This window comes from Lonchura striata, chromosome 7 (assembly GCF_046129695.1).
Source record: "Lonchura striata isolate bLonStr1 chromosome 7, bLonStr1.mat, whole genome shotgun sequence".
In the NCBI taxonomy this organism is placed as follows: domain Eukaryota; kingdom Metazoa; phylum Chordata; class Aves; order Passeriformes; family Estrildidae; genus Lonchura; species Lonchura striata.
The window spans coordinates 32,049,219-32,073,608 of record NC_134609.1 but is presented as its reverse complement, the minus strand read 5'-3'; the positions used below and the strand labels follow the sequence as shown (position 1 = coordinate 32,073,608).

The 24,390-nt window shown below is 52.3% G+C and overlaps 1 protein-coding gene and 1 long non-coding RNA gene across 15 annotated transcripts in view; both read right to left on the bottom strand.

Moving 5' to 3' along the window:
* Positions 1 to 212: 212 nt before the first annotated feature.
* LOC144246617 (uncharacterized) lies at positions 213 to 7,560 on the bottom strand. The gene is made up of 2 exons (XR_013340274.1): positions 6,447 to 7,560; positions 213 to 1,765 (listed from the first exon to the last, which is right to left on the bottom strand). It is a non-coding gene; the product is annotated as an uncharacterized LOC144246617 (long non-coding RNA).
* A 24-nt stretch (positions 7,561 to 7,584) lies between these two features.
* Positions 7,585 to 24,390, bottom strand: part of JAKMIP3 (Janus kinase and microtubule interacting protein 3) — a 52,812-nt gene continuing 36,006 nt past the window's right edge. For 6 of the 14 annotated variants that reach the window (XM_077784753.1, XM_077784760.1, XM_077784761.1 and 3 more), the window contains 15 exons: positions 23,668 to 23,727; positions 20,950 to 21,078; positions 19,445 to 19,573; positions 17,556 to 17,639; positions 16,821 to 16,883; positions 16,062 to 16,160; positions 15,102 to 15,200; positions 14,954 to 15,013; positions 13,525 to 13,590; positions 13,159 to 13,227; positions 12,754 to 12,831; positions 9,792 to 9,995; positions 9,450 to 9,515; positions 8,507 to 8,579; positions 7,585 to 7,795 (listed from right to left, as the gene is read on the bottom strand). In XM_077784753.1, the coding sequence (XP_077640879.1) occupies positions 8,529 to 8,579; positions 9,450 to 9,515; positions 9,792 to 9,995; positions 12,754 to 12,831; positions 13,159 to 13,227; positions 13,525 to 13,590; positions 14,954 to 15,013; positions 15,102 to 15,200; positions 16,062 to 16,160; positions 16,821 to 16,883; positions 17,556 to 17,639; positions 19,445 to 19,573; positions 20,950 to 21,078; positions 23,668 to 23,727 (1,257 nt within the window). In that variant the 3' untranslated portion in view covers positions 7,585 to 7,795; positions 8,507 to 8,528. Of the gene's footprint in view, positions 7,796 to 8,506; positions 8,580 to 9,449; positions 9,516 to 9,791; positions 9,996 to 12,753; positions 12,832 to 13,158; positions 13,228 to 13,524; positions 13,591 to 14,953; positions 15,014 to 15,101; positions 15,201 to 16,061; positions 16,161 to 16,820; positions 16,884 to 17,555; positions 17,640 to 19,444; positions 19,574 to 20,949; positions 21,079 to 23,667; positions 23,728 to 24,390 lie in introns of those variants that run through there. The other 8 variants (XM_077784756.1, XM_077784759.1, XM_077784762.1 and 5 more) reach the window with 6 other exon arrangements.

Below are 24,390 nucleotides of genomic sequence, written 5' to 3'. Positions count from 1 at the left end.
CGGTGCCCATCCACCCGTGCCCGTCCCCGCGTACGACCGGGAGGTGACATCTCCCGGCGTCTGCGGTGGCAGAGACAGCGCGGGGTTGGCTGCCGCGGCCACCGGGTGAACGCCCCCCTCTCGAGCCCTCCCGGGCATCTCCCGGTCCCCCAGGGGGGCCGGTGCCACAGCCCAGCTTCCCCATCCCCTCAGCCCCAAGCCAGTTCATCGGATTTGAAGGTTTAAAACAGATCTTTTTAATTAAAATTGACAATCATTTATGTATTTTACAAAGGAATAGAAAGTCTCTCAATATATATCATAGGAATCACAATACAAAAATATCTGTAAAATTCTCTAGTCGATCGCTCCCGCCCGTTTTCGGGCTGGCGGCTGCTGTCGCAGCACTGAACCCAACGTTCCGTATTTTGGATATGATTCTGGAGTAGGATTAGAGGACACGGGTCATGGCACGCCAGCCAGTGGACCTAAACCTCCATTTTCTCTGTTACGTTTTGCATAAGTTTACAATAGTCCCTTTTTATAAACTGTACAGCACATGATACAGGGTTTAATACACATATTCACACGGCGATTTCCTGAGTCGAAGCTAAATCTCTTCCTGTGCACGCTGCCGGCGAGGGGCGAGGGGCACAGCGGTGCGAAGGAGCCGGACTCGGTGCAGGGGCGTTTTCAACTCCTGGTCAGGAATTCTGTCCACAAGCCATGTAAGGCACTCAAGGAATCACTGAAGGCTACAGATATAGAGCAGAATACTGGAAAAAACAGCCACATCCTCCCCAGCTGGAACGAGAAATCTGCTCCTGTCGCACACACGGCGGCGGGTTTGGGGCAGAACCAGCCCTGCTCCGGGTTACCAAAAAACTCACACAGAGCCCAGCCCTGCTCCGGGCTACCAAGAAACTCCTTACACAGAGCCCAGCCTGGCCCTGGGCTACCAAAAAACTCCTCACAGAGCCCAACCCTGCTCTGGGCTACCAAAAAACTCACACAGAGCCTGGTGGGCCGCGCGCAGGAGCGGAAGGAGCGGGATCCCTTCCCGGAGAGGGAGGCAGCACATGGCTGGCAATCTCCTGTCTGTGCATTTAAATGGAGGACACAGTTCTGAAAACATTCTTTGAGCTATTTTTTTCTTTCCTATGTACAAAACTTGATATATATTTATAGTGACATATAGGTAAGCAGAATCCCTTATTTACACACGGACCTGTCCTGTACAAGTGGCTTTGTACTTAAAACCCCCAGGATCAAGGACGTTAATCCGAGAACAGAAGCGGTGTTTGAGGCACACCAACACACCAGGCAAGAGCAGGTCCTGAATGCAGAGCCATGAGATGGACTCAAGCCACTTCCTAACGTGCCCTTTGTCACCTCAACCACCACTGCAGGGCTTCCAGGGAATACAGCACTTTAAGACATGAAGTATTTCAGTAGAACTCCAAATGAACCCGGTTTTAGGCAGAAGTAAAAATGCAGCTCATCCCAGAATCCCAGCACTGGTATTGGTAGAATCAGAGCTTGTTAAATCAATTCCATGATAGACTCACACGCTGATATCAAAATCCACAACCTTGGCCTTAAAACGTCACATCCCTTTGGTTCAAATACTGCACTTCTCTGACCAGCTCCCTTCCTTCTGTTTCTGCAGCCGAGCTCCCTGCGCTGGGTTAAAACGTGGTCGATGTACAAGTGCAGGAAGAGGTTGAAGAATTTCAGTATCAAAGGGTTTTCTCCATAGCTTTACAAACTCCAGTGGTGCAGGTACCTACAGGATAAAATAAACACAAGGTTTAACCACAGCTGTGGCCCTCTCCTCCGCATGGTATTTTTAATCCCAAAATCTACATTTCCATTCCATAGGTTGTGCTGGGTTGCGTTAGGCAGCTCTCAGTTAAGTCTAAGTTGGAGTAGGCTTTGCCAGTTACTGTTTTTTTCCCTGAAAAAAAGAGATAATTTATAAAATATTAAAAGTACTGCTTTCTCCAGGCTTTGCCGCACATCAAATAATTAATTTCCCCTAAAAGTTTTGGGTAACACTCAGAATATGGTGATGATTGTGACGAAAGATAAATTTAAAATTTGCCTCATCTGACAAACTCTTGAGAGGACGAGTTAATAACCACAGAGCCAAATTCCACCTCCCCAGGGGAGGAGAGGTGGCACAAAGGACGTGGTGCCCGTAGGTGGGAGGGGGCTGCTGCAGCTGCCCTGACCCTTCCCGTGCCCCCTCCTTGTGCTGTGTCCTGTTCCCATTTCACACCCAGCCACGAGAGCAGCGCCAGCCGGACAGGGATACTGGGAAACACACGTGGGAAGCAGAAGAGCCCAGCCAATGGCTAGAAAGGAGAGAATCCCCCATTCCCTGTCCCTTCTCCATCCCCTGTTCCCTGTCCCTTCTCCATCCCCCATTCTCAGCTCAGGGACTGCTCAGCAGGGACAGTTCAGTGGGATCAGTTCAGCAGGGACAGCTCAGTGACAGTTCAGGGACAGCTCAGGGACAGTTCAGGGACAGCTCAGGAACAGCTCAGCAGGGACAGATCAGGGACAGCTCAGGGACAGCTCAGTGACAGTTCAGTGGGATCAGTTCAGCAGGGGCAGGGCAGGGACAGGTCAGGGACAGCTCAGGAACAGCTCAGCAGGGACAGGTCATGGACAGCTCAGGGACAGTTCAGGGACAGCTCAGGGATGGTCCAGGGACAGGTCAGGGACAGCTCAGTGACAGTTCAGTGGGATCAGTTCAGCAGGGGCAGGGCAGGGACAGGTCAGGGACAGCTCAGCAGGGACAGGTCAGGCACAGCTCAGAGGGATCAGCTCAGCCGGGCAGTGCCCGGTCAGCCGGGCAGGCGGAGCTGAGGCAGGAAATGCGGGCTGGCACCTCGGCCTCCCCCACCTGCCCCGGGAAAGACACCGGGGGACCCAGCCCTGATGACACCCGCAGGAGCGCGGGGCTCTGGGTGACACTGCTCCATGCCCTGGCACATCCTGCTGGCACATCCTGCTGGCACATCTGCTGGCACATCTGCTGGCACATCCTGCACCACCACCGTGGCTCTGGGCAGCAGCCTCAGAGAGCCCTCCCGGAGCTGGCGTTCCATCAACTCACAGCCCTTAGAATCCTCCCCGCATTTAAGACAGCGAGAAACGTGGCTTTAAGTGACAATGTCAGTATTTCACAGTCCCCTTCCAGGACCCTCTCGGTGCTGTGACAGCAGTGCCAATCCCGACCCTGCACCCCTCTTTGCTGTGTCCCGGGGCACTCACAGCATCCTTGTGGTGCCAATCCTGACCCTGCACTCCCCTTTGCTGTGTCCCGGGCTGCTCACAGCATCCTTGTTTGTAAGGAGGAGCAAAGTGCCCCGGGGCTGTTCTCTGCAGGAAAAACCATGGACAGAGCAGCGTCTGCCCACCTGCCTCTGCCGATCTGCATGAGGCCTCCACAGCCTTAGTGACTTGGACACGTTCTCCTTTCCCGGGGAGCTTTCTCTGGGATTTCTGCTGCCCTGGAAGTGCAGACATCACTGGGCACCCCAATGCCTCCACGGCAGGCTGTTTGCACAAACATCATTTACAAACAGAATGCATTCTGTTAAAAAAAAATAACTTTATGCTATATTTTCCAGATGAATAGTTCTTCAGGCTAACGATGAGTTTGGTAAACTACAAAAATCAGTGCCCTTATTATTATTTGCAAGAGCTCAGCAAGACCCAAATGAAGGGGGAGAGCCCTTCAGCTGTGATGACAATTGAAGCTGCTCTGCCCAGCAGTGCTTTGGGGAAGGAAAGCTGAAATGAATGATTATCTTTAAAACCAGCTTGGTGAAGCAGGCTTTTACCCTGCCAGTCTGTACAGCTAGGAGTTTTCTTTGAGAGCAAGTTCAGGAGGGAAGGCACTGGGGTTTTGAGGGGGAAGCACCCAGGACACGAAATTGCTCCTGCTGCACAAATTCACACTCCAAAAAGCTCTTCTCTACTTCCCACAGAAAGAGGAACATGGAAATGATTCAAGGGGAGACTGGATGGGGCTTGGAGCAGGCTGGGGTAGTGGGAGGTGTCCTTGCCCATCCAGAGATGACCTTGCAAGTCCCTCCCAGCCCAAACCATTCTGGGGCTCTGTGCTGTGTGTGCCCCCCTACAGCCACGCAGGAGTGGGAGGTTTTAGTTCTAGAGAGGATGAATGAAAGGCTGGTGCCCGTCCTGCCCTCGGAATGTGCTGGGAAGCAGAACCCAAAGTTCCTGCTGTAATAAAGCAGATGTTCTGCTTAGAAGGAAAGTCCCAGCTGGTCTGTGTGGAATGTTTTCCCGTGGGATTTGGCAGAACCATGGAGGAGCAGCCTCTGCAAGCAGAGATGTCTGGGATGAGCAGTGGATGAGGAGCTCCCAGCCATGCCCAGACCTGGCTGGAGCCTCCTGCAGCACCAGCCACGCTCTCCTGCCCCAGGGCCTCCATCTCCTCCGCCTCAGCCCCAAATTCAGACTGACATTGTCATTTCTGTGCATTTCAGTCTGCAGCAGCCCCCGGGACAGCGGAGCAGAAACGCCGTGCAAGGAGACACCCCCTGCTTTTACACAAACTGACAGCTGCTAACCACTGGAAATCTCTTCTTCACTGCTGAGCAGCCCTGCCCTCCACGAGAGAGAACCCACGAGGTTTAGAGCACAAAAAGGAAAAACAGCTTCTGAGTCAACGCCTCCGTGCCTGCCCAGGAAGGCTTTGCTCAGTGGGGTCTCCTTGGCAGCCTGAACTTCCCCACACTTCATTCAGACACGGGTGTGGGGTCACCCTGCACGCAGGCTCGCCCGCTGGCATTCTGAGGTGGGGCTGGTGGTGCCCTGGGGAGGAATTCATTTCCAGAGGGGCTGGGCACACACAGGGCTGCCAGCTCCAGCTCCAGCAGCTCCCCACTCCCCTGCCAATCCCTCTGAAAGGAAAGAAAACCCCAAAACCCCAACACCCCTGCTCTGCTGCCAGTGGGACTACAGAACAATTTCCCTGCTGCTCAACTGATCAGAGTGCAAAGTCATGTAAAGAACAGGAATTATCTACAAAACAGAGAGGCTCGCAGGGACAGGTCCTGCTCTGGTGGTGAAGGAGGTTCCTCTCGGGAAATGTCCCCATCTGTGGTTAAATAAAACCATCCTGAAACTGGTATTTCTGAAACTGGTATTTCTAATTGCTGCCTACAGTAGGAAATACATTATGTATTCTTAATTAAAAATATTAAAGGCCATCTCTAAAGAGAATTGACACAGTTGTAAGAAATACAAGGGTTAGAGGAGGATCTGAAAATAGGTGGGCCCACCGTGAACCTAAAACTGGCTTGCTGCTGGTGACCATTGCTGGCATTTTGGGGGAGAGGATCTCCCCATGGCCCCAGGGCAGGCTCAGCTCCACAGACACCACTTAAACACAGCAAGCTGCTTTTAGAATCCTGGATACAGACTGGCTGGGGCAGGAAGGGACTGCAGAGATCATGTAGCTCCGGCCCTCTGCCATGGTGCATTCCCCATCCTTCTATCACTGGAAAATTGAAAACAATAATTAATATTACTTGTTCCAGCACATTCCATGTGTTGTTTCCTTTGAATGAACAAATATCAAGTGGAGCTATAATAAATGCTGGGGGGTTTGACTAAATTAAGATAATCAGAGCAAAAATACGGACACTCAAGCCTCTTCTACAAATGTAAGAGTTAATATTGAATAACAATTTATCTTAGGTAACTGACAACTTATTTATCTGGACACAGGCAAGTGCTACCCATCCCTGTGAGCCTCCAGTCTCCAAAGCTAAAGAGACACTAAAAAATAACTCCAATACCATTCAAAGTTAGAGAGACACTAAAAAATAACTCCAATATCATCCAAAGTTAAAGAGGCACTAAAAAATAACTCCAATACCATCCAAAGTTAAAGAGGCACTAAAAAATAACTCCAATACTACCCTAGACCTGCTTCAGAGAATCAAATGGGCTGTGAAGCAGAATTCTGCTCCTGCAGGGCACACAGCTCCCAGTTCCCTCTGGCTGCAGTGCCCTGCACTGGGTGCCTGCTGATGGGGTCTCTGCTGAGGGGCACCCCCGTGCCCACCACCCCTACCTGGGCACTGCCCACAGGAGAACTTCATCTCATAGGCAATTACAGTTTGATGCCTAATTAAAACATAAATTTGGCAAATAATGTGTTATTTGGTATAAAATGTTATTTGGTAAATAACTCTTCCATTAAATCTGTGCAACTGCAGCTTTCTCTGCTGCTCTCCCCATCATGTTTATCTGCCAAGTAACTCCTTATCAGCACAAATTTGAAAAAAAAGTGAGGGAAATTGTGAATTAAAATACTTTTCCAATTACTATTTGTCTTTTCTATGCAAAATGAAAAATATTTTCATCTCCTGCATTTAAAACATGTCTTTTTAAGGGGTTTCCAGGTGGTCAGCCCATCTTACCTGCCCAGAGCTCTGATCCCTTCCTGCCTGTGCTCCCAGGGAATGGGCACCATGGGACCCTGGCTGCCAGCAGGACCTTGCTCCTGGCCTTGGTCCTCATCCCTGGCCTTGGTCCTGGCCCTGGCCTTGGTCCTCATCCCTGGCCTTTGTCCTGGCTTTGTTCCTCTTCCCTGGCTTTGCCTCTCAGCCCTGCATTTCTGTGCTTGGCTGTGGATGCAATGTGGTCAGTCACACTCTGGAATTTCTTCTGGATTTGCCCCTCGTCACCCATGTTTCTGGAGGATTCTTTTCCCTTGCGGGCTCGGCTCTGTGGGACTTGTGCTCCCTTTCCCCAAGGTGAGGGCATCTTCCAGGTGCCACCTTCTGCTCCCTCTTGCTGCTCTCCCAGTCCCCTGCATGTGGATCAGGCATCATCTGGTTTACTTCACTCTTTTCCAGGTTGAACGTTTTGCTGGGACAGTGTTAAGCCTTTGTGTCATTGTTCAGGGACAGCCAATTACAAATGATTGCATAATTTTTCTCATCATGGTTTACTGACAACTCAAAAAAAGAAATTACAACTTGATTTCCTGAATGTAGTTTTATGCTTTTCCTAAAACAGGGCTTGTGGGATATTCAACAAAGCACAGGACACACCCTGTGCAACGAAGAAATACCTTGGAACAAACCCCTTCATTTTCACTCCCATCCATCTTTTCACGAGCTACTCCTCCGGAATGTTTCCTAAAATCCTCTTTGGAGACAGAATTTGCAGAACTGTGGAACGAGCACGATGTGTGGCACAGGAACAGGACACGGGCACTTCTAGAGAAGAGATTTGCTGGGCAGGGAACCAGGACCAACCCAGAGTGTCCGAATCAGTGAGGAGCTGCAGGCAGAGCTGGGCTGCAGCAGGGCAGGAGCAGCTTCTGTCTTTCTGTCACTCAGTCCTGTCCTGTCCAAAGGCTCCTCAGGGCTGCAGCAGGGCAGGAGCAGCTTCTGTCTTTCTGTCACTCAGTCCTGTCCTGTCCAAAGGCTCCTCAGGGCTGCAGCAGGGCAGCAGCAGCTTCTGTCTTTCTGTCACTCAGTCCTGTCCTGTCCAAAGGCTCCTCAGGGCTGCAGCAGGGCAGCAGCAGCTTTGCTATCTCTCTCTCTCAGTCCTGTCCCCTCCAAAGGCTCCTCGGGGCTCTCGGGACCCCCTCCCAGCCCGGCTCAGCCCCGCTGGAGGTGCCCCATGCCCCTGCCATGGCCAGCAGCAGGGAGCCGGGCAGACCCGGGGCTGGGGAGGGCAAAGTCTCTGCCAGGGGCTCGGGGAGCAGGGCTGTCCCTCCAGCAAGGACAGCAGGAGCAGCTGCAGCGGCCTCAGGGGGCTGAAACACGAGAGGAAAACAGCAATCAAAGGAAAGCCCACCCGGGCAAGAAGAGCGTTCACAAAACTTCTCTTTACAATGATCTGCTGAACTGTACAACGGATAAAAAAGGATTTGTGACAGATTCCATTTATGCTGTTAGTGGGGGAGTGTTTCCCTCCATGCCATCCCTGCTGTGGTCATTTCTGGCAGCACACACAGACAGCACACACACAATTCATCCACTTTTTGCATGGAAAAGGGGGATTCAGGGAGTCCCTGGGCACAATGCCTGGAGGAACAGACCCCACTAAATGCCGTGCTGGCCCAAACCCACCTGGCTGCTGTCCTGGAGGCAGGACAGGCTCTCTGGCTGGGCAGGGACAGGGCTGAGGGTTTCCATGGACTCCAGCACAGAGCAGCTGGAGCTGCCCCCGAGGCACCAGAGAAGTCACCCCAGGCTGGGGGTCTCCCTGGCTTGCCAGAGGTTTCTTTGCTTTTAAGCCTGCCTAATTTTTCCTTGTCCTTCCCTCTAAAGAACGAAATTCTGTTTGACAAGTTTCTGCCTGCTGTTTTTTAAAGGATTTGGAGATTTCCATTTTTGGGTTCTCTGGCATGCCCAAGAGACCCTTCAGTCCTGCTGACACAGCAAAAGGAACGCTCTTTTCTCTAGGGGAAAACAGAGATGCTCCAGGAGGAGAAGAGGAGAGCAGAGGAAACCCGAGGGCTTACCTTGTGCATGTGGCCTGAAGGACTATGACCAAAGAATGAAAGCTAAAGAGAAAAATAAAAACAAAAATAAAAACTGAAAAGGGGAGAGAAGAGAGGAAAAAATGGAAGAGAAGAAAGAGATTAAGAGTTGACAGTGTGTTTGACTGAGAAACAAGCTGTGGTTACAGACAGAGCACAACAAAACCCTCATGTGAGCAGGAATATGGAGTGTGGAGTGAAGTCGGGGTGCTCAGGGCTCAGCTGGGCTCACGAGAGCGCCCGTGTCCCCTGGGCTGGTGACAGCAGCCCCCTGCCCTGTGAGCCCAGCCAGGCACAGCCACGGGCTGGGGGACGGGGAGCATCAGCTGAGCTCCTCTGCACCCCCAGCACCCTGAGCCCCTGCTGAGCTCGGGGCTCCGTCTCGGGTGCTGGCCCAGCTCAGCCCTGCCGTGCCTGAGCCTGGCCACCCCTGGAGGCTCAGTGGATGGGGAGGCTCAGCTGAGGCCGTTCTGGGGTAGAACACAGCAGTTCTGGGTGGCTGCAGAGCGCTCCGTGACAAGAGCCGTGGGCAGGCGAGGGAGGAGAGCAAAGCCCCTCGCTCCTGCTGGGAAAGGCTGCTCCATGCTCTGCCTTTCCAGGGGCTGGGACAGGGGGGAAGCAGGGAGAACAGCCCCTTCCCAGAGCTCTGCTGCCCGAGCCCTCAGCTCTGCCCCTTCCAGGGCCGTGGCCCCATCCCTGCCCAGTTTCAGGCTGCCCCGAAGGGCAGAGGGCAGGAAGGACTCAGCTCAAGCAGTTCATCCCCTCCTCAGAGGGACTGGAGCAAATGCAGCTGTTTTCCTGGAGCTGTCCCCCTCTCTCACAGCACTACACACACGAGCTCTCTCTAAGGAGGTTTCCTCGGCCCAGGTGAAATGGAGAATGGTCATGTGCACACACAGCAGCTGTTCCGTCTGCATGACCTTACCTTTTCCTCTAACTCTTTTATTTGTCTTTTTTGGCCTTCAATTCTTTCTTCTAGCTCTTTAATTCTCTGTCAGATTTCAAATAAAAAAATATTTATTAACCAACCAAATACAGATGTACCCGGAAGATGCATTAGTTTGGGGGATAGAAATTGTATGTGCTGTGCTCTACCAAAACTGAATTGGTGTTAGGCTGCGGGCCAGTGCTCAGTGATGGTCACTGTGTGTGACAAGGCCAGGGACAGCACGCTGCCCTGTGTGCAGGGTCATCCAGGGCCTGGCCAGCTCGGGACAGCCCCCAGGGCCGCCCCTCGTCCCTCCCGAGTGCCCTGGCCCACACCCACCTGCTGGGCGTGCTGGATGAGCTCCATCCTTTCCCGCAGGATTTGGGCGTCCCTCTCCCGCAGCTCGCTCATCACCTGCCGCTTCCACTGCTCCACGGCGCCCTTCAGCTTCTCCTTCTCCTCTTCTGAAAGAAGTTCGGAAATTTTGGCTCCAGCTTCTTGCTGCAGGGCATCATAGAGCATGGCTTCTAATTCCAGAATTTGCTAATCAAAAACAATATAAAGCTGTCAGCTGGACCTTGTCCCTGGTGGGGTGAGGAGGTCGTGAGGAGCGGGACATCCGACCCTGAAAGGCAACGGGAGCGGTGGAGGGGCTGCGTGCTGAGCCCCCCAGGAAAACTCATCCAGGGCAAACGCTCCAGGCTGCTCCATCCTGAGGGGCTGCCAGCAGCACTGGAGCTGGGACAGCCCCTGCCCAGCCCGGGCTGCCCCGCAGACACGGGGGAGCCAGCTGCTCCTCCCTGGGGATGGGAGATGGCCGTGGGGAGAGGAGGAGAAGGGAAATGTAAAAGAGGGGGAAAGGAAGAAGGGAAAATGTAAACAGGAAAAGGGCAGAAGGAAAGAGGTTCATAACAGACTCACTTTGTGAGTTACAGATATTTTTTCCATGTGTTTTCAGTCCCTCGGTTCCCCCTTCCCAGCTCTCTGCTCCCAGCAGAGGACACAGCAGCACCAGCCCATGCCCCTGCCAGAAGGAACAACTCCCTGCCGAGTGTGTGCAGCATTTTGTGCCAGCCAGGGGAAAATGCCTCCTGGGAAGGCATTCCCAGCCCTTCCTTGGCAGAGCTGTCAGCTCCAGCAGGGTTTGTGCCCAAGGAAAGGACCTGTCCTGCAGCTGGGCTCTGCCCCTGCCCCTGCCAGGCAGACAGACAGACTCTGCAGGCACTGGGGTGGAGAAGGGCAGGAGAGGGACTGGCCACGCTTCCCTGGGGCACTGAGGCTCCTGGGGCAGCTGCTGCTGGCAGGCAGGGTCTGCTGCCCTGGAATCCAGCATCAAGGCTCCCCCAGGCAAGCCAAGAGCGAGCTGAAAGCTATTCCAGCAAGTTTGATCGGAGCAGGAGAAGAGGCAGCAGCTGGTGGCACCTCTGCACACCCCTGCACAGCTGGTGGCACCTTGAAGAGCATCCATGGCCACAGGAGAACCCCACTGCAACAGAATCATGGAATTGTTGAGGCTGGAAAAGTCCTCAGAGTCCCCCGGTGCAACTGTCCCCCAGCACTGCCAAGGCCACCAAATCCCCACATCCACAGGGCTTTCAAATCCCTGCTGGGTCTGTGGTGATAATTCAGCTCAGCTCAAAATCACGATTTCCAGCTGAGCTGCTGCTGGTGTCTGCCTGGGTCTCAGCAGAGCCAGGAGAGCAGAACGCTGCCAGCAGAGCAGTGGCACCATGGCAGAGGCTGTGGTATGGCTGGAAGTGGCTGGAAATGGCTGGGAATGGCTGGAAGTGACTGGAAACCAGGAATCTCCATGAGGAAGAACATATCAGATCTCAGGAGAAGGTTCTGCTTTTCCTCTCCAACAACACCAACACCTTGCTGACCTCGTCCCAGTGAAATGCTGCTGTTGGATCCCAGGATCTGTGCTGGGCCCCAGCCCCACAAAGCCCCAGCCCTGTGTGGAGGTGCTGACCTGGCAGAGAGGGGCAGGGGGACCCCCCGGCCCCCAGAGCAGAGCAGGGTCAGCCAAGCACCCCCTGGAGCAGAGCCCTGCAGCAGCCAGGCTCGGAGGCTTTGCCTGCTAATCCTGCTGGCTCTGCCTCAGGGGATCGTGGTCAGCTGCTCCTCATCTCCGGGGGCACAAAGGAAACATGGAAGTGAAGCGAATTTTATAAAGCAAAAGAGCTTTTCCCACTCAAATTCCAGGGCAGAGCAAAGCTTTCTTTGCTGCTCTCAGGCTGCATTTGTGCCCTGGATCAAAGCTGAGCCTAGGACACGCGTGTGCAGCCTTCAGAAAATCCAGGAAAATGCAAATAACCCTCAGCCCCCTCTCATGGGCTGCTCACTCCTTGCATTCACTGCTCCCATCAGCAGGCTCAGCCTTCAGCTGCACAGACTGCTCAGGACAGAAGATGAGGAACCACGGAGTCCCAGACTAGGGCCTTAAAGAACAAATTGTTCCATCCCCTGCCATGGGCAGGAAATTCCACTGCAAGGTGTTCTGGGGCTGGGAGCACAGCTGAGGGGGCTCGTGTGCTTTCCAAGGTTTCCACTGTGCATTGCCTCCAGATACAGCTCAGCATGTGGCAAAATTAGTCCTAAAAATCACCCAGAGGACAGAAAATGTATGGAGCAAAAGCTCCCCCAAATGGTTCAAGACACAAGTAGCCAACAGGAGGCAGAAACAGAGGCATAAACACTCCCTGCTCCTCAGAAAGTGTAACTGTGCTCTAGGTTTATGTAGAACTGGAAAAATGAGATAAACAGAGAGGAAACTTTATGCCTTTTGTGGATATATATAGAACCTTTCTCTCACTGATAGAAACAAGACAGCTGATGACTGAAAAGATGGGTGAAATGCCTTAGGATCAGCTAATGATGGACCTGACCTAAAAGCAGTTTAATTTCAAATTTACACAGCCCAGAATACCTCTGGCTGCTCTGGGCACAGAGGGTGTAATCCAAAATCCAAGGAAAGGTGCAGGGTTAAATATCCTTTTTTAAAATGTAAGACAAATTACTGAAAACCCAATTTCCTTATCAGTCCTTTACTGAAGCTTTGGCTGAATTAAAGCTGGTGTTGAGTAGGTTAATGTTCAGGGGCTAACCACTCAAACCCAGGAATTCTGGGCACGAGGAAGCCCTGGTTAGCCCAGGGTGCAGAGGATTTCTGAACTCAGGTCCCGTGCAGCCCTCGGGCACTGCACAGCAGCACTGCCCGAGGGCAGCCTGCCCAGGGGGCAGAGCAGTGGGCAGTGAGCTGGCCCAGGTGTCCCAACCTGCCACCTCTGACAACGCTCACCTTGTGAGCCTGGTCCAGGGACTGCTTCCTGAAGTCCAGCTCCTCGTCCAGGTAGCCCTTCTGCTTGCTGAACAGCTCCTGGGGAGAGAGGCAGGCTGTGAGAGAGCAGCACGGCCCCAGCCACGTCCCCCCGGCCACGTTCCCCGGCCACGTCCCCCAGCCACGTCCCCCCGGCCACGTCCCCACAGCCACGTCCCCCCGGCCACGTTCCCCGGCCACGTCCCCCAGCCACGTCCCCCCGGCCACGTCCCCACAGCCACGTCCCCCCGGCCACGTCCCCCAGCCACGTCCCCCCAGCCACGTCCCCCCGGCCATGTCCCCACAGCCATGTCCCCACGGCCACGTCCCCCCGGCCACGTCCCCCGGCCACGTCCCCCGGCCACGTCCCCCCGGCCCTCCCGGTACCTTCTCGTTCTCCAGGTCCAGCATCTTCTGCTGCAGCGCCGACTCGGTCACCTCGATCTGCTGGAGCCACTGAGGAGCAGAGCAGAGCAGAGGCAGCTGAGCAGGGCTCGTGCCAGCAGGCAGCTCCTGCTCAGAGGGCAGAGCACGTCAGCTGCACTGCTGCTCTCCCTGCAAGCTGCATTTCACCGCTGCTCTCCCTGCAGAGCTGCATTTCCACCCTGGCCCTGCCCTCTGAGCTCAGCCACACACTCAGTGAAGCTCTGGCTGCACAAAGCCTCTGCGTGGGGCTGGCAGCTCCCTCCGAGCTGTGCCAGAGGGCTGGGTGCTGTCAAACACAGAGCAGGCGAGCTGCCCCGCCGTCCTCACCTTCTCTGCCAGCGTCAGGACGGTCCTGGCCTGGATGATGACCACCTGCTCCTCGTTGGTCAGATTCTGCACCAAAAGCAGAGCACAATTACAACAAACCCCAGTGTCTCCCTACTAACCCACCACCCGGGCCACTGCTGCTTCAAACACATCTGGAATTAAACATGGCTGAGGAACAATAAACTGAGGCAGAGAAAATTAATATTGCAATGCAAAATCATTGTGAAAGGCATTGTCACTATTCATTTCCAGTCCTTGTCATACACAATTCTTCCAAAATTCTCATATTTACTGACAAGAAAAGGGACGCTGGATCTATTTGTACCCAACAGGGATAAACACACGTTGACACAGGACAAGATCAAGCTGAGCACAAAGAGCCCTGGGGAGAAGAGATGAAGTGCTCACCCCATGCACCATCCTCACTTTGTGCATCCAAGGGATGATTTTGGGAAGCATTTATGGAGATGTTTGCTGTTCCATCATCTTCTGACACTTTCTCAAAAAAATCAAAGTACTGGAGCTGGGCTTTGCATTTCATCCCTGGTTTGGGTGGGAAGGACCCCAAATCCCACCCAGTGCCCCCCTGCCATGGCAGGGACACCTCCCACTGTCCCAGCTGCTCCAGCCCCAGTGTCCAGCCTGGCCTTGGGCACTGCCAGGGATCCAGGGGCTGCACTGGGCACCTGTGCCAGGGCTGCCCACCCTCAGGTATTTATAGTTCTGGTACTTCCAGGCTGTGCCATGGTCCTGGGGATGGTGTTTTGCTGCTGTCCAACCTGTCCAGAGGGAGAGCTGGGGCAGCCCAGGTGTGAGAACAGCCCCAGTGCTGGGGTGGGCTCTGCCAGGAGGGCTCTGTGAGACCCCAGGCTGGAGAGGGGCTCTGCTCTCCTTGGCTCCTCACTGCCCTGGGGCTCTGCTGAGAGAGGAGAGCAGGGGGAGACCCACAGGACGTATGTGCCTTCCATGTGCATGGCCAAGTGCAGTTATTCACTGCCACCTGCTGAAGAAGCACTCACAGGTTTCTTGTCTGCTTCTCCTTTTCATGGTGCTGTTTTCACTTCTTGTTTAATATCCCGGTTAGTATCAAGGGTTAATGGGTTATTAGCAAACTCAGAGCACACAGCTGCTGAAATGCAAAAGCAAAGCAAATGCAGAGCAAGCAAATCAAGAAACTGTGTGTGACCAGTGGGCAGAAAGCTCCAAACAGCAGCATCGCTCTCCGAGTCACAGGGATCTCAAAGCAATGTGGTGACCCCCACGCTTCACTCTTCAGGCAGCAGCAAAACCTTGAAATGCCAGCAAATGCTTTGCTCGTAGCCCGAGCAGAGGCAGCACAGGCTGTGCAGCACCAAACCAGGCAGCTTTGCTCACTCCACACGAGGACAGCTATTCCCCAAAGCATGCACAATTTATTAAAGGAACATACACTTACGGCGTTATCCCCTAAAATGTCCAACTTTTTCATCAGCTCTGCTACTACAATGTCCTGACAAAGAGAAATGGAGAAGCAGGAGTCAGCACAGGGCAGCTGGCCTTGCTGAGGGAGAGGAGCACAGGAAAGGAGCATCCCTTACTGTTACACCTTCAGCCTCGCAGTACACCTGCAGAGGGCTCTTCCCCTCCGTGAAGGGGCCGTGGTGGAAGGTGATGGCCGGGGAGCGTCTCTCTCTCTCCTGGAAGGACAGCAAGCCTTGGTTACCCGGGCGTGTCCCAGCACAGCATCGTGGGGTGGTCTGCCTTGGAGGGCCCTAAGAGCTCATCTCAGCCTTTCCACATCTCGGGGCTCAGAGGGGTCAGGGTGACCCTGAGATCATAAAGAGTCTCTGCTCCCCCAGCCCGACACAGCCAAAGGAGCTTGGAATGCGTCTGGTTGTGTTTTCAAGGTTATTTCTCCTTATCTGAACATTCTCTCTCTGACCTGCTGACCTCTGCCTAGGAAGTCCACCATAGCATTCTGCCCTGAGCCTTGGGCAGCTCCCACATTATAGACTCAAAACCATGTGTGGATGTTTGCAATTTATTATCAATTCCCATCATCTAGGCTAGACTGTGATTCTGTACCTTAAACCAATAGAAAAGTGTCACCATCACAGCAAGACATGGAGGGCAAGGAGAAGGAGGAGAAGGTCAGGACAAGCCCAAATTCCACCATCTTGTATCCACTTGAACCCCATTCTAAAAACCCCAATATTCTACTTTTTCACCCTGTGTTAGTTCAAATATCACACTACTAAAAGCCTTGTGGCTTGTAATTCCTCACACAAAATTAACAGTTTTTTCCACGGGCTAAAATCAAAGCCACGGGTGTTTGTGACTTCGTGCCAGGGTCTCTGAGCCCCTGGCAGGGTCTGGAGCCAGCCAGAGGGGTGTGCTGGGCTCCGACAGCCCTCCTGCCACAATGACCCTTCAGCAGCCCTGGTGGTGTTCGTGGCTTCCCTCCGGCACCCGCGCTCTGTGCCCTGGGTCCCTCCCGGCAGGGTGCCCCTCTGCCGTGCCCCAGAGCCCCGTGCCCGGCAGGGCTGGGCTGTGCTCACCTCCAGCTCCAGGATCCTGAACTCCAGCAGCTCGTTCTGGTCCTTCACGTCCTGCACGTCGTGTTTGAGGCGCGCCTCCTCGGCCTCCATCTGCCTGATCTGCCGAGCACAGGGCGCGTCCTGAGCTCTGCGGGCACAGCCCGGGCACGGGCGCTGGGCAGGGCAGGGCTGAGCCCCGGCCACTGCTGCCCCTGCTGGGATGCCCGACGTGCCAGGAGCGAGCCCTGAACTCCAGTGACTGCAGGAGGCTCATTAATGACTTTGTTATGCTATATTATACTCTATATTACACTAACAAGAACCATCACTAACTACCTATATCACTAACTAGCTGGAAAACCTGTGACTCTCCCTGAGAGTCCGACCCAGCTGGATCCAACTGGTCCATGAATCCAAACAGCATCACCAGAATCCAATCCAGCAATCACCTTGGGTAAACAATCTCCAGAGCAGATTCCACATGGCACAAACAGTGAAGGAGGTAAGAATTGGCTTTTCTCTGCTTCTCTCAGGAGAAATCCTGACAAAGCCAAGTCCCTCTCTGTCCAGAGCGTGTGAATGCCACAGCTGTCCTCGTGCACCTTGCCCAGACACACGTGGGGATGCAGAACCCCACTTCTGCAGCAGCTTTCTAAGGATCTCGTGTTAAACACGAGCTACTGCCAGCAGGGCTGTGCCATACAGATCGGAACACTGCGCCTTCTGCACCCCTCAAGACACAAGTGTTATTTGAATAATGCAAATAGAGACAGTAAATACCTTTTCTACCAGCTCCTGATTCCTTCTGTACAAGGCCTGCTTCTCCTCAATCCACTTCATGTCCTTGGGGAGGAAATGAACAGCACTGCAGGTGAAGTGCAGCAGCACAGCAGCAGATTTCCCTGAATTCACACGCAGAGGCCCAGAGCAGCGAGAGCTGCGAAACTCGACCTCCAGTACTTCCTAAAATAATTCCCAAGCTCAACTTGCCCGTGTAATTTAACAGCTGTATAGTACACAAATGGAATAAAAACATTCCAGTGGCTAAAAAACTCTTTTGTGTAAAATCTGGTTTGCATTAAAAGGGATAGTTCCAACTATGTGTTTACTATCAAATTTCTATTTTGCTAAATACAAGTTACATATTTCTGCAGATCAGGCAAACTGACCTTTATTTGGAAGGTGATCTCTTAGTCTGAGGAATATATAAAACCCACAAACCCAGAACATGGTTTATCAGCAAGAACAACAATAAGAGGTTAAGCTGGGAAGGCAACAATTGAATTGTTTAATATTTTGTTGTTCTAAAAAACATTTTCTGTTTGCTGCTGTTGTGGTTTTGGTTTTTTCCAGGGTTTTTTTTTTTTTTTTTGGTTTTTTTTTTTTTTTTTTTTTTTTTTGCTTTGTTTGGTTATTTTTTTTTGTCTGCAGAAGTGCTGGACAAGCTGCAGCCAGCCTGGGAACCTTTCTGGCCCCCCAGCAGAGAGGTGGGGAAGGGGCTGGAGTCAGCATTACCTGTCCCTGCTCAGCCAGAGCCTTCTCCAGGTCTTCTATCTGAGCCTGGGACCGGTGTATTTCTGCTTGGAGCTGCTCACGTGTCTGTGGGATATGAGAGAGAAATTAAAAAACCAAAAAAAATCTATAAAGAATAATTAAAAATAAATCTAAAAAAATCAAACTTTCTCCAAAAGATCAAACCTAATGCAGATACAGAAATATTTTTAAAACACCAAATGCTTTTAACAAATTATTTTGAAAGTTTTTTGGCAGAAGACATTCGCAGCTGAGCACAGAGTATCAAATAATCAAATGCAATCAAATCAAGTCTGGGAGATAGGATTACTGATTTTGAGATTTAACTCAAGATTAACAAAATGGCAAAGCAGAGCTGGCGCCTCACAGCTGGTCATGGCAGGCTACAGCCAGAGCCTCCTTCCTTTCTCCAGGAAAACAAATGAAAATTATTATGGCACAATTCTGGGCACACCTGGTTCCCTTAAATTTGGGGCACGTTAAACAGTCAGAACAGAGCCCCCATTACAAACTGGCAGATTTCATCAACTTAGAGCCTGATCTATGATTTAGTGCCATACCTATTTCACACCCATTTCTCATTTTTTACTGTATTTGTATCTTCATGCTTATTTAAATAGATACCACATTCCTACACATTTTCTGGAGAACAAATGTAATTATTGTCAGTTGTTGTATTTGTTACATACTTCCAGAGAACGTTTTCTTTCCTTGAGTAATTTCTCTGCCATTTAACCCATTGTTTCCACTGAAAGTGATTTTGTTTGCATGATCTACACTGGAGCCTCCTTTGGCCCACTATGGAAATACTAAAATCCAGTCACTCCCACAGCTGGGCATGGCCTGGCTCACTGGGATTTCCTTCCAGCTGCAACCCCTGATGCTTCACACTAGATGATCATTCTGGGAACATTGCTGGGAATGTCTCACTGGGATTTTCCTCACTGGAATTTCCTTCCAGCTGCCATCCCTGATGTTTCAGACTAGATGACCATTCTGGGAACACTTCGGGGAATGTCAGTTTTCATGCATCACACCTTGACCCACTCCCAGTGTTCCTACACCTTCACAGAACAGGTGTAGGAACAAATTAGGCTCTGCAGACACATTTATCCTGTTAAACAGCAGATTTGTCCCTTTCCTGGCTGCACTCACCTTTGCAGGCTGGGCATGACCCATCCTGCCAGCCCTCCAGGGAGTCATGGAATGGTTTAGGAGGGAAGGGACCCAAATCCCACCCAGTGCCCCCCTGCCATGGCAGGGACACCTCCCACTGTCCCAGCTGCTCCAGCCCCAGTGTCCAGCCTGGCCTTGGGCACTGCCAGGGATCCAGGGGCAGCCACAGCTCTCTGGGAATTCCATCCTGTGCCAGGGCTGCCCAGCCTCATGGGGAACAGCTCCTCTGTGACTCCCTGGCACACACAGCAAGCTCCTAACAAAAGCAGCACTTCAGGCCAGCTGTCCAGAGCCATGGAGACTCTGAGGCACACAGGCACAGGGCACTTTGCAATTTAATTAACAGAAAAATCTCAGCTATAAGCCTTCTAAACATTTTATGAGGAATCATGTAATCTCTCAGAGCCCAGAAGGAATTAAAGACCACGCATTATATATTTAAGGCTATCTGTCCTAATTCTTTCTAGAAAAAGAGCTTACTTTCAAGGATTTCCCATCAAAAAGTCTCCCTGGATTTCCCTTGGGCTGATCGGAGGTGAAAAGCCCGAGCTGCAGCAGTGGTGGCTCCTCACAGCCCTTCCCAGGGCCCGGCAGCATCCGAGCGCCTGGAGCCCCGGTGAGCCCGGCCCCGGGGTCCCCAGCCTCCCTCCCTGGCACCCCACAGCCCCAGCGCATGCAGGATGAGCCACGCAGACCTTGACTTCTCGTTCTGCATCCAGGCTGCCCCCGACCTGCTCCTGCAGCAGGGCGTAGGCGCGCTGCAGCGCCTGGTACTCCATGGTCAGCTGCCGGAACCGCAGCTCCGTCTCCTCCTTGGCCATGCCCTGCGAGCACAGACAGAGAGGGAGCTGGCTGCTTTCTCTTAAAAGTGCCAAAATCACCACTTCTGAAATGCAATTTGGAAGCAAAAAAATTGTAGTTAAATGCTCTCAAGCTGCTTCCCCTCCGTCCCCTACACATCTCTTGCACGCTCTTACCTCCAGGAAATGCAATACAGAAATAAAAAGATAATCCCTGCCTTGGAAAGATAAAAGCTTACCTTCCATATAGCACACCAATGACTGCACTCCCCTTTCTTACTGGAAAAGGGAAAATCTTCGCATTAAAGATGAAAATGCAGCTTTCTTTAACAACAAAAGGTTTCAATTTGGAAAGGAAACCAAGCCTGACAGCCTCACTCAATTATTAAAACAGCAACCCAGAGTTAATAGTTGTAGAAGTGGTGACAGCAACATGAAAGGAGCCCTTCATCTTCTTCCCCTCCTTACAATATCCAGTATGGAACGCTTTCATGTCAGGCTGACCGGAATATTTCACTCCACATAAAATGGAATGACATGACTGGGTGCATGCACCAACTTCCCACTGGCTGAACGGGGGGAAGAATGCGGAACAGGAATGAAAAACAAACAGGCTCATACATACACAAATACATTCAGATTTCCTGCAGTGCAGCCTGGTAACCATCAGGTATCTCTCATGGTGGAGTGAGGAATTGTGCAGGCTCCCTTTCAGCAGGTTGCATTACACACCAGCAGCCAGCACACCGTGAAAAGGCTGCACATCATCAGTGGCAATTCTTGTTTATTACAGGATTCTTGTTAAGCCCAGAGCTGCGTAATGGGCCAGTGATCTGACACACACTGGGGAGTGCATTTGTGGGGAAGCCCTGGCAAGCACAGGGAATAATCCCTTTAATTTGCTTTACATTTCCGTGCTCTGCTCCCAGAGCCTCCGGAGCCCAGGCAGGATCCAGCCTTCCCCTGGAGCTCTCCAGGGGAGCATTGGTTCCCTTCTCCCTCCACCAGCACAGACCTTTCTGCTCGGTGCTGGGCTGGGCTGGCCCAAACTGCACCGGCCAAGACGCGCAGCCAGGCTCGGAGTGAGCACACTCCCAGGCCTGTCCGATTTCTCAGGTTTACAGACCTGCAAACCTGCCATACATTCCATATTCTTAGCATATGAGATTTCCAGCTTGGCGGGAAGTTGTGAAGTTCCTGAAGACTGAGCTTCAGAGATACTGACCAATATGCACAGCACCAAATTTAACAGGAGTGTTTCATTTTGTGGTCTGAGGCGACAGAATGGTAGAAGAGATGAGAGAACAGCAATGACAGACAGAAATGATGGAACAGAGCAGGGATTTATTAAAAACCAGCAGCAAGGTTGCAACCAGAGCAAGAGGGGTTTTTGGGAGTACCTCCTCCAGGTCATCCTCAGGCGTGCAGGGGGTCTGGTCAGTGCGGTCGGTTTGGTAGGAGATGGAGGAGCCATCGGACTCCAGGGAAGCCTCCTCGTCGTAGCCATAGAACGTCTCCACCACCGGCTTCTGACGGAGAGCAGGGTCAGGGAGTGGCCTGCAGCTGGACAGACTGCCCTGGCATTGGGACGGACTGCCCTGGCACTGGGACAGACTGCCCTGCAGCTGGACAGACTGCCCTGCAGCTGGACAGACTGCCCTGGCACTGGGACAGACTGCCCCTGCAGCTGGACAGACTGCCCTGGCATTGGGACGGACTGCCCTGGCACTGGGACAGACTGCCCTGCAGCTGGACAGACTGCCCTGCAGCTGGACAGACTGCCCTGCAGCTGGACAGACTGCCCTGGCATTGGGACAGACTGCCCTGGCACTGGGACAGACTGCCCTGCAGCTGGACAGATTGTCCTGCAGCTGGACAGACTGCCCTGGCACTGGGACAGACTGCCCTGGCACTGGGACAGACTGCCCTGCAGCTGGACAGACTGTCCTGGCACTGGGACAGACTGCCCTGGCACTGGGACAGACTGCCCCTGCAGCTGGACAGATTGCCCTGCAGCTGGACAGACTGCCCTGGCACTGGGACAGACTGCCCCTGCAGCTGGACAGACTGCCCTGGCACTGGGACAGACTGCCCCTGCAGCTGGACAGACTGCCCTGGCACTGGGACAGACTGCCCCTGCAGCTGGACAGATTGTCCTGCAGCTGGACAGGCTGCCCTGGCACTGGGACAGACTGCCCCTGCAGCTGGACAGACTGCCCTGCAGCTGGACAGGCTGCCCTGGTGTTGCCCTGATTTTTAAGTGTTAAGTTTCCCTTTATAGTTATTTTGAAAGTGTTAAAGTGCTCATAAAACTCCTTTAGCCTTCTGACAATGTTTACATATTTGAGAGTCAGAGTTCCCACACCATTTCATGTACAAATAGAATAGTTTACACATTTCTCTGTGGGTGGAGAGAAAGGATTGATTGATCTTTGGAGTGTGGTTGGAGAGGTGGTAGTTCCATATTCCAATCCACAGTCACCTTTGGAATTCTATAAATAGCAAATGTTTGAATAAAACTGGGTCTTTTTCTCTTTTGAACTTACCAAACTTCTGTGTACTCATTTCGTGTCCAATAACAACACTCTGGCACCTGGACAGACAGCCCTGACACCCAGACAGACAGCCCTGACACCCAGACAGACAGCCCCTGCACCCGGACAATCTCTCCCTGCTGCTCTTCCAGAACCAGCCCAGCCCTTCCCATGTGTGTTTGCAAAACCTTCACCCAAAAAACAGATCTCAGTCGGTGCCTGGAACTGCTTGAATCCCTGCCTGGCACATTTGTGGCACCTCCCAGGCCCTGCCTGCTTAAATTCATTTTCCTGCCAATTTCTCTATGGCCAAACATTCCTTTTATTTTGAGTGTTCACCTCAGCATGAGGGGAGAGCCGTGCACTGAAACGTCTTTTAATCCCCTGGTATCACCATGGTGTCCCTCCTGCCAGCACCACAGCTTTCACATGAAAATCAGATCTTCAAAAATATTGTACTTGAAGTTAATCACCACAGAAATGTGTCCATGTGTGAAGAAATCCAGTTTTGCACTCAAAGCTGCTTTTTGTTTAAAGAAATGGTGGTTAAAAAACATTTACTATAAATGCTTGAAAGTCAAAGACAACACTTCACAGATCTAAAGATACTTTTAATTGATGATTTACAAAAAAAGCCTAGATTTTGGCCTTTGGTTTTAATTTGCAGCAGGTAACTGTTGAATGAGAATCAGAATCCCAGAATGTGGCAGGGACCCCTCCCACTGTCCCAGCTGCTCCAGCCCCGGTGTCCAGCCTGGCCTTGGGCACTGCCAGGGATCCAGGGGCAGCCACAGCTGCTCTGGGAATTCCATCCTGTGCCAGGGCTGCCCACCCTGCCAGGGAACAATTCCCAATTCCCAATCTCCCATCCATCCTGCCCCTGGCAGTGGGAGCCATTCCCGAGTCCTGTCCCCCATCCCTTGTCCAAAGCTCCCCCAGCTTTCAGAGAGGCAGAACTGACTCCCTGGAAGGCCTGGATGTGATTTTCAGGATGGCAGGAGTTATCTCCCATCGACCTCAATTAGTTATTCATAGGTTCATTAGCTCCAGCCTCACTCTAATTGTTCATCTGTGGATCACAGCACACTGGCAGCCCTGAGATTAAACCTTGCTGTGACATTTCAGTGTTAATATTTACATTACCACCCTGCCAAGCCCTCATTAACCAACACTGCCTTTTCCCTGAGCTCCAGCCATTGCTTCCCTAACCAGCAATTTTCACATGTTACTGAACTCCAGCATGAATTATTTACTACGTACACATGTTTTCAGGCAGCACCATTAGAAGATCATTTGGAGATGTGTTAAATCATAAAATTTGTCTGCTCTTAAGAACCACATCCCACCAAAGTCCCACAGGGTAAATGCAGAGCATGAAAAGGCTCAGAATGTTTGATGCAAACAGGTCCCCTGCCCCTGCTTGAGTATCCCAATACAGTCTGTCAGTGTCCTTGAACTCCATCACCCAAATTTAAGTTCAGGACGCATTTGCAGACCCTTGAGAAGAACAGTGCCATGGCCCTGAGGTGCTCAGCAGCCAGCACTGTCCATCAGCATGTCACCATAGAAGGTTTTGTTTCTTACCTTAGGAATTCTTGTCATTTTTTTCCTTTGCTTCCTGAACCTTAGCAGCTTATCACGTTCCTGCAAGAGTCAGAGACACGTGTTGGCTGTTTTCAGAGAGCAGGGATTGGAATTAACCACATCAGCACAAGGAGCCACTGGGGAAACAACAGACAGGCTGTCCCTGCTGGCCACTGTCCCACACTGTCACCACTCCCGGGTTATTTACTCCAACATCTTTCAGGTTAGCCACAGACAGCTAGAAATTGCTCTGTATGTCCATGAAAATCCAACTAAAATAAGCGGATGGTAAGGTTCATGCTGAGAGTTTGGGTGTCCCCCTGGAGCTGCTCCCTGGGTGACCATGGCCCTGCAGCCCTTGCCCTGCTCCTGCCCCTGTCCTGGTGGCTCTTGGTGGCTCTGGAAGGGGCACACACCCCACAGCCCCACAGCCCCACTGCCCCAGTCCCCAGTGCCCCAGTGCCCCACTGCACAGCCTCTTTGAACTCTGCACTTCCAGGCTCAGCTCCTTCTCCAAGCCTCTGCAGGTTTCCTGTGCCTCTGGAGTAAGGTTTGAGCCTTTACTGCTGACAACAATTTGTTTTCAATTTTTCCAATCGAAGGAAATAATAGAATAATAAAATTCCAGGTGGGAGGGAGCTTAAATATCACCTCCTTTTACCCCTGCCATGGCAGGGACACCTTCCACTGTCCCAGGTGACTCCAAGCCCCATCCAAGCTGGC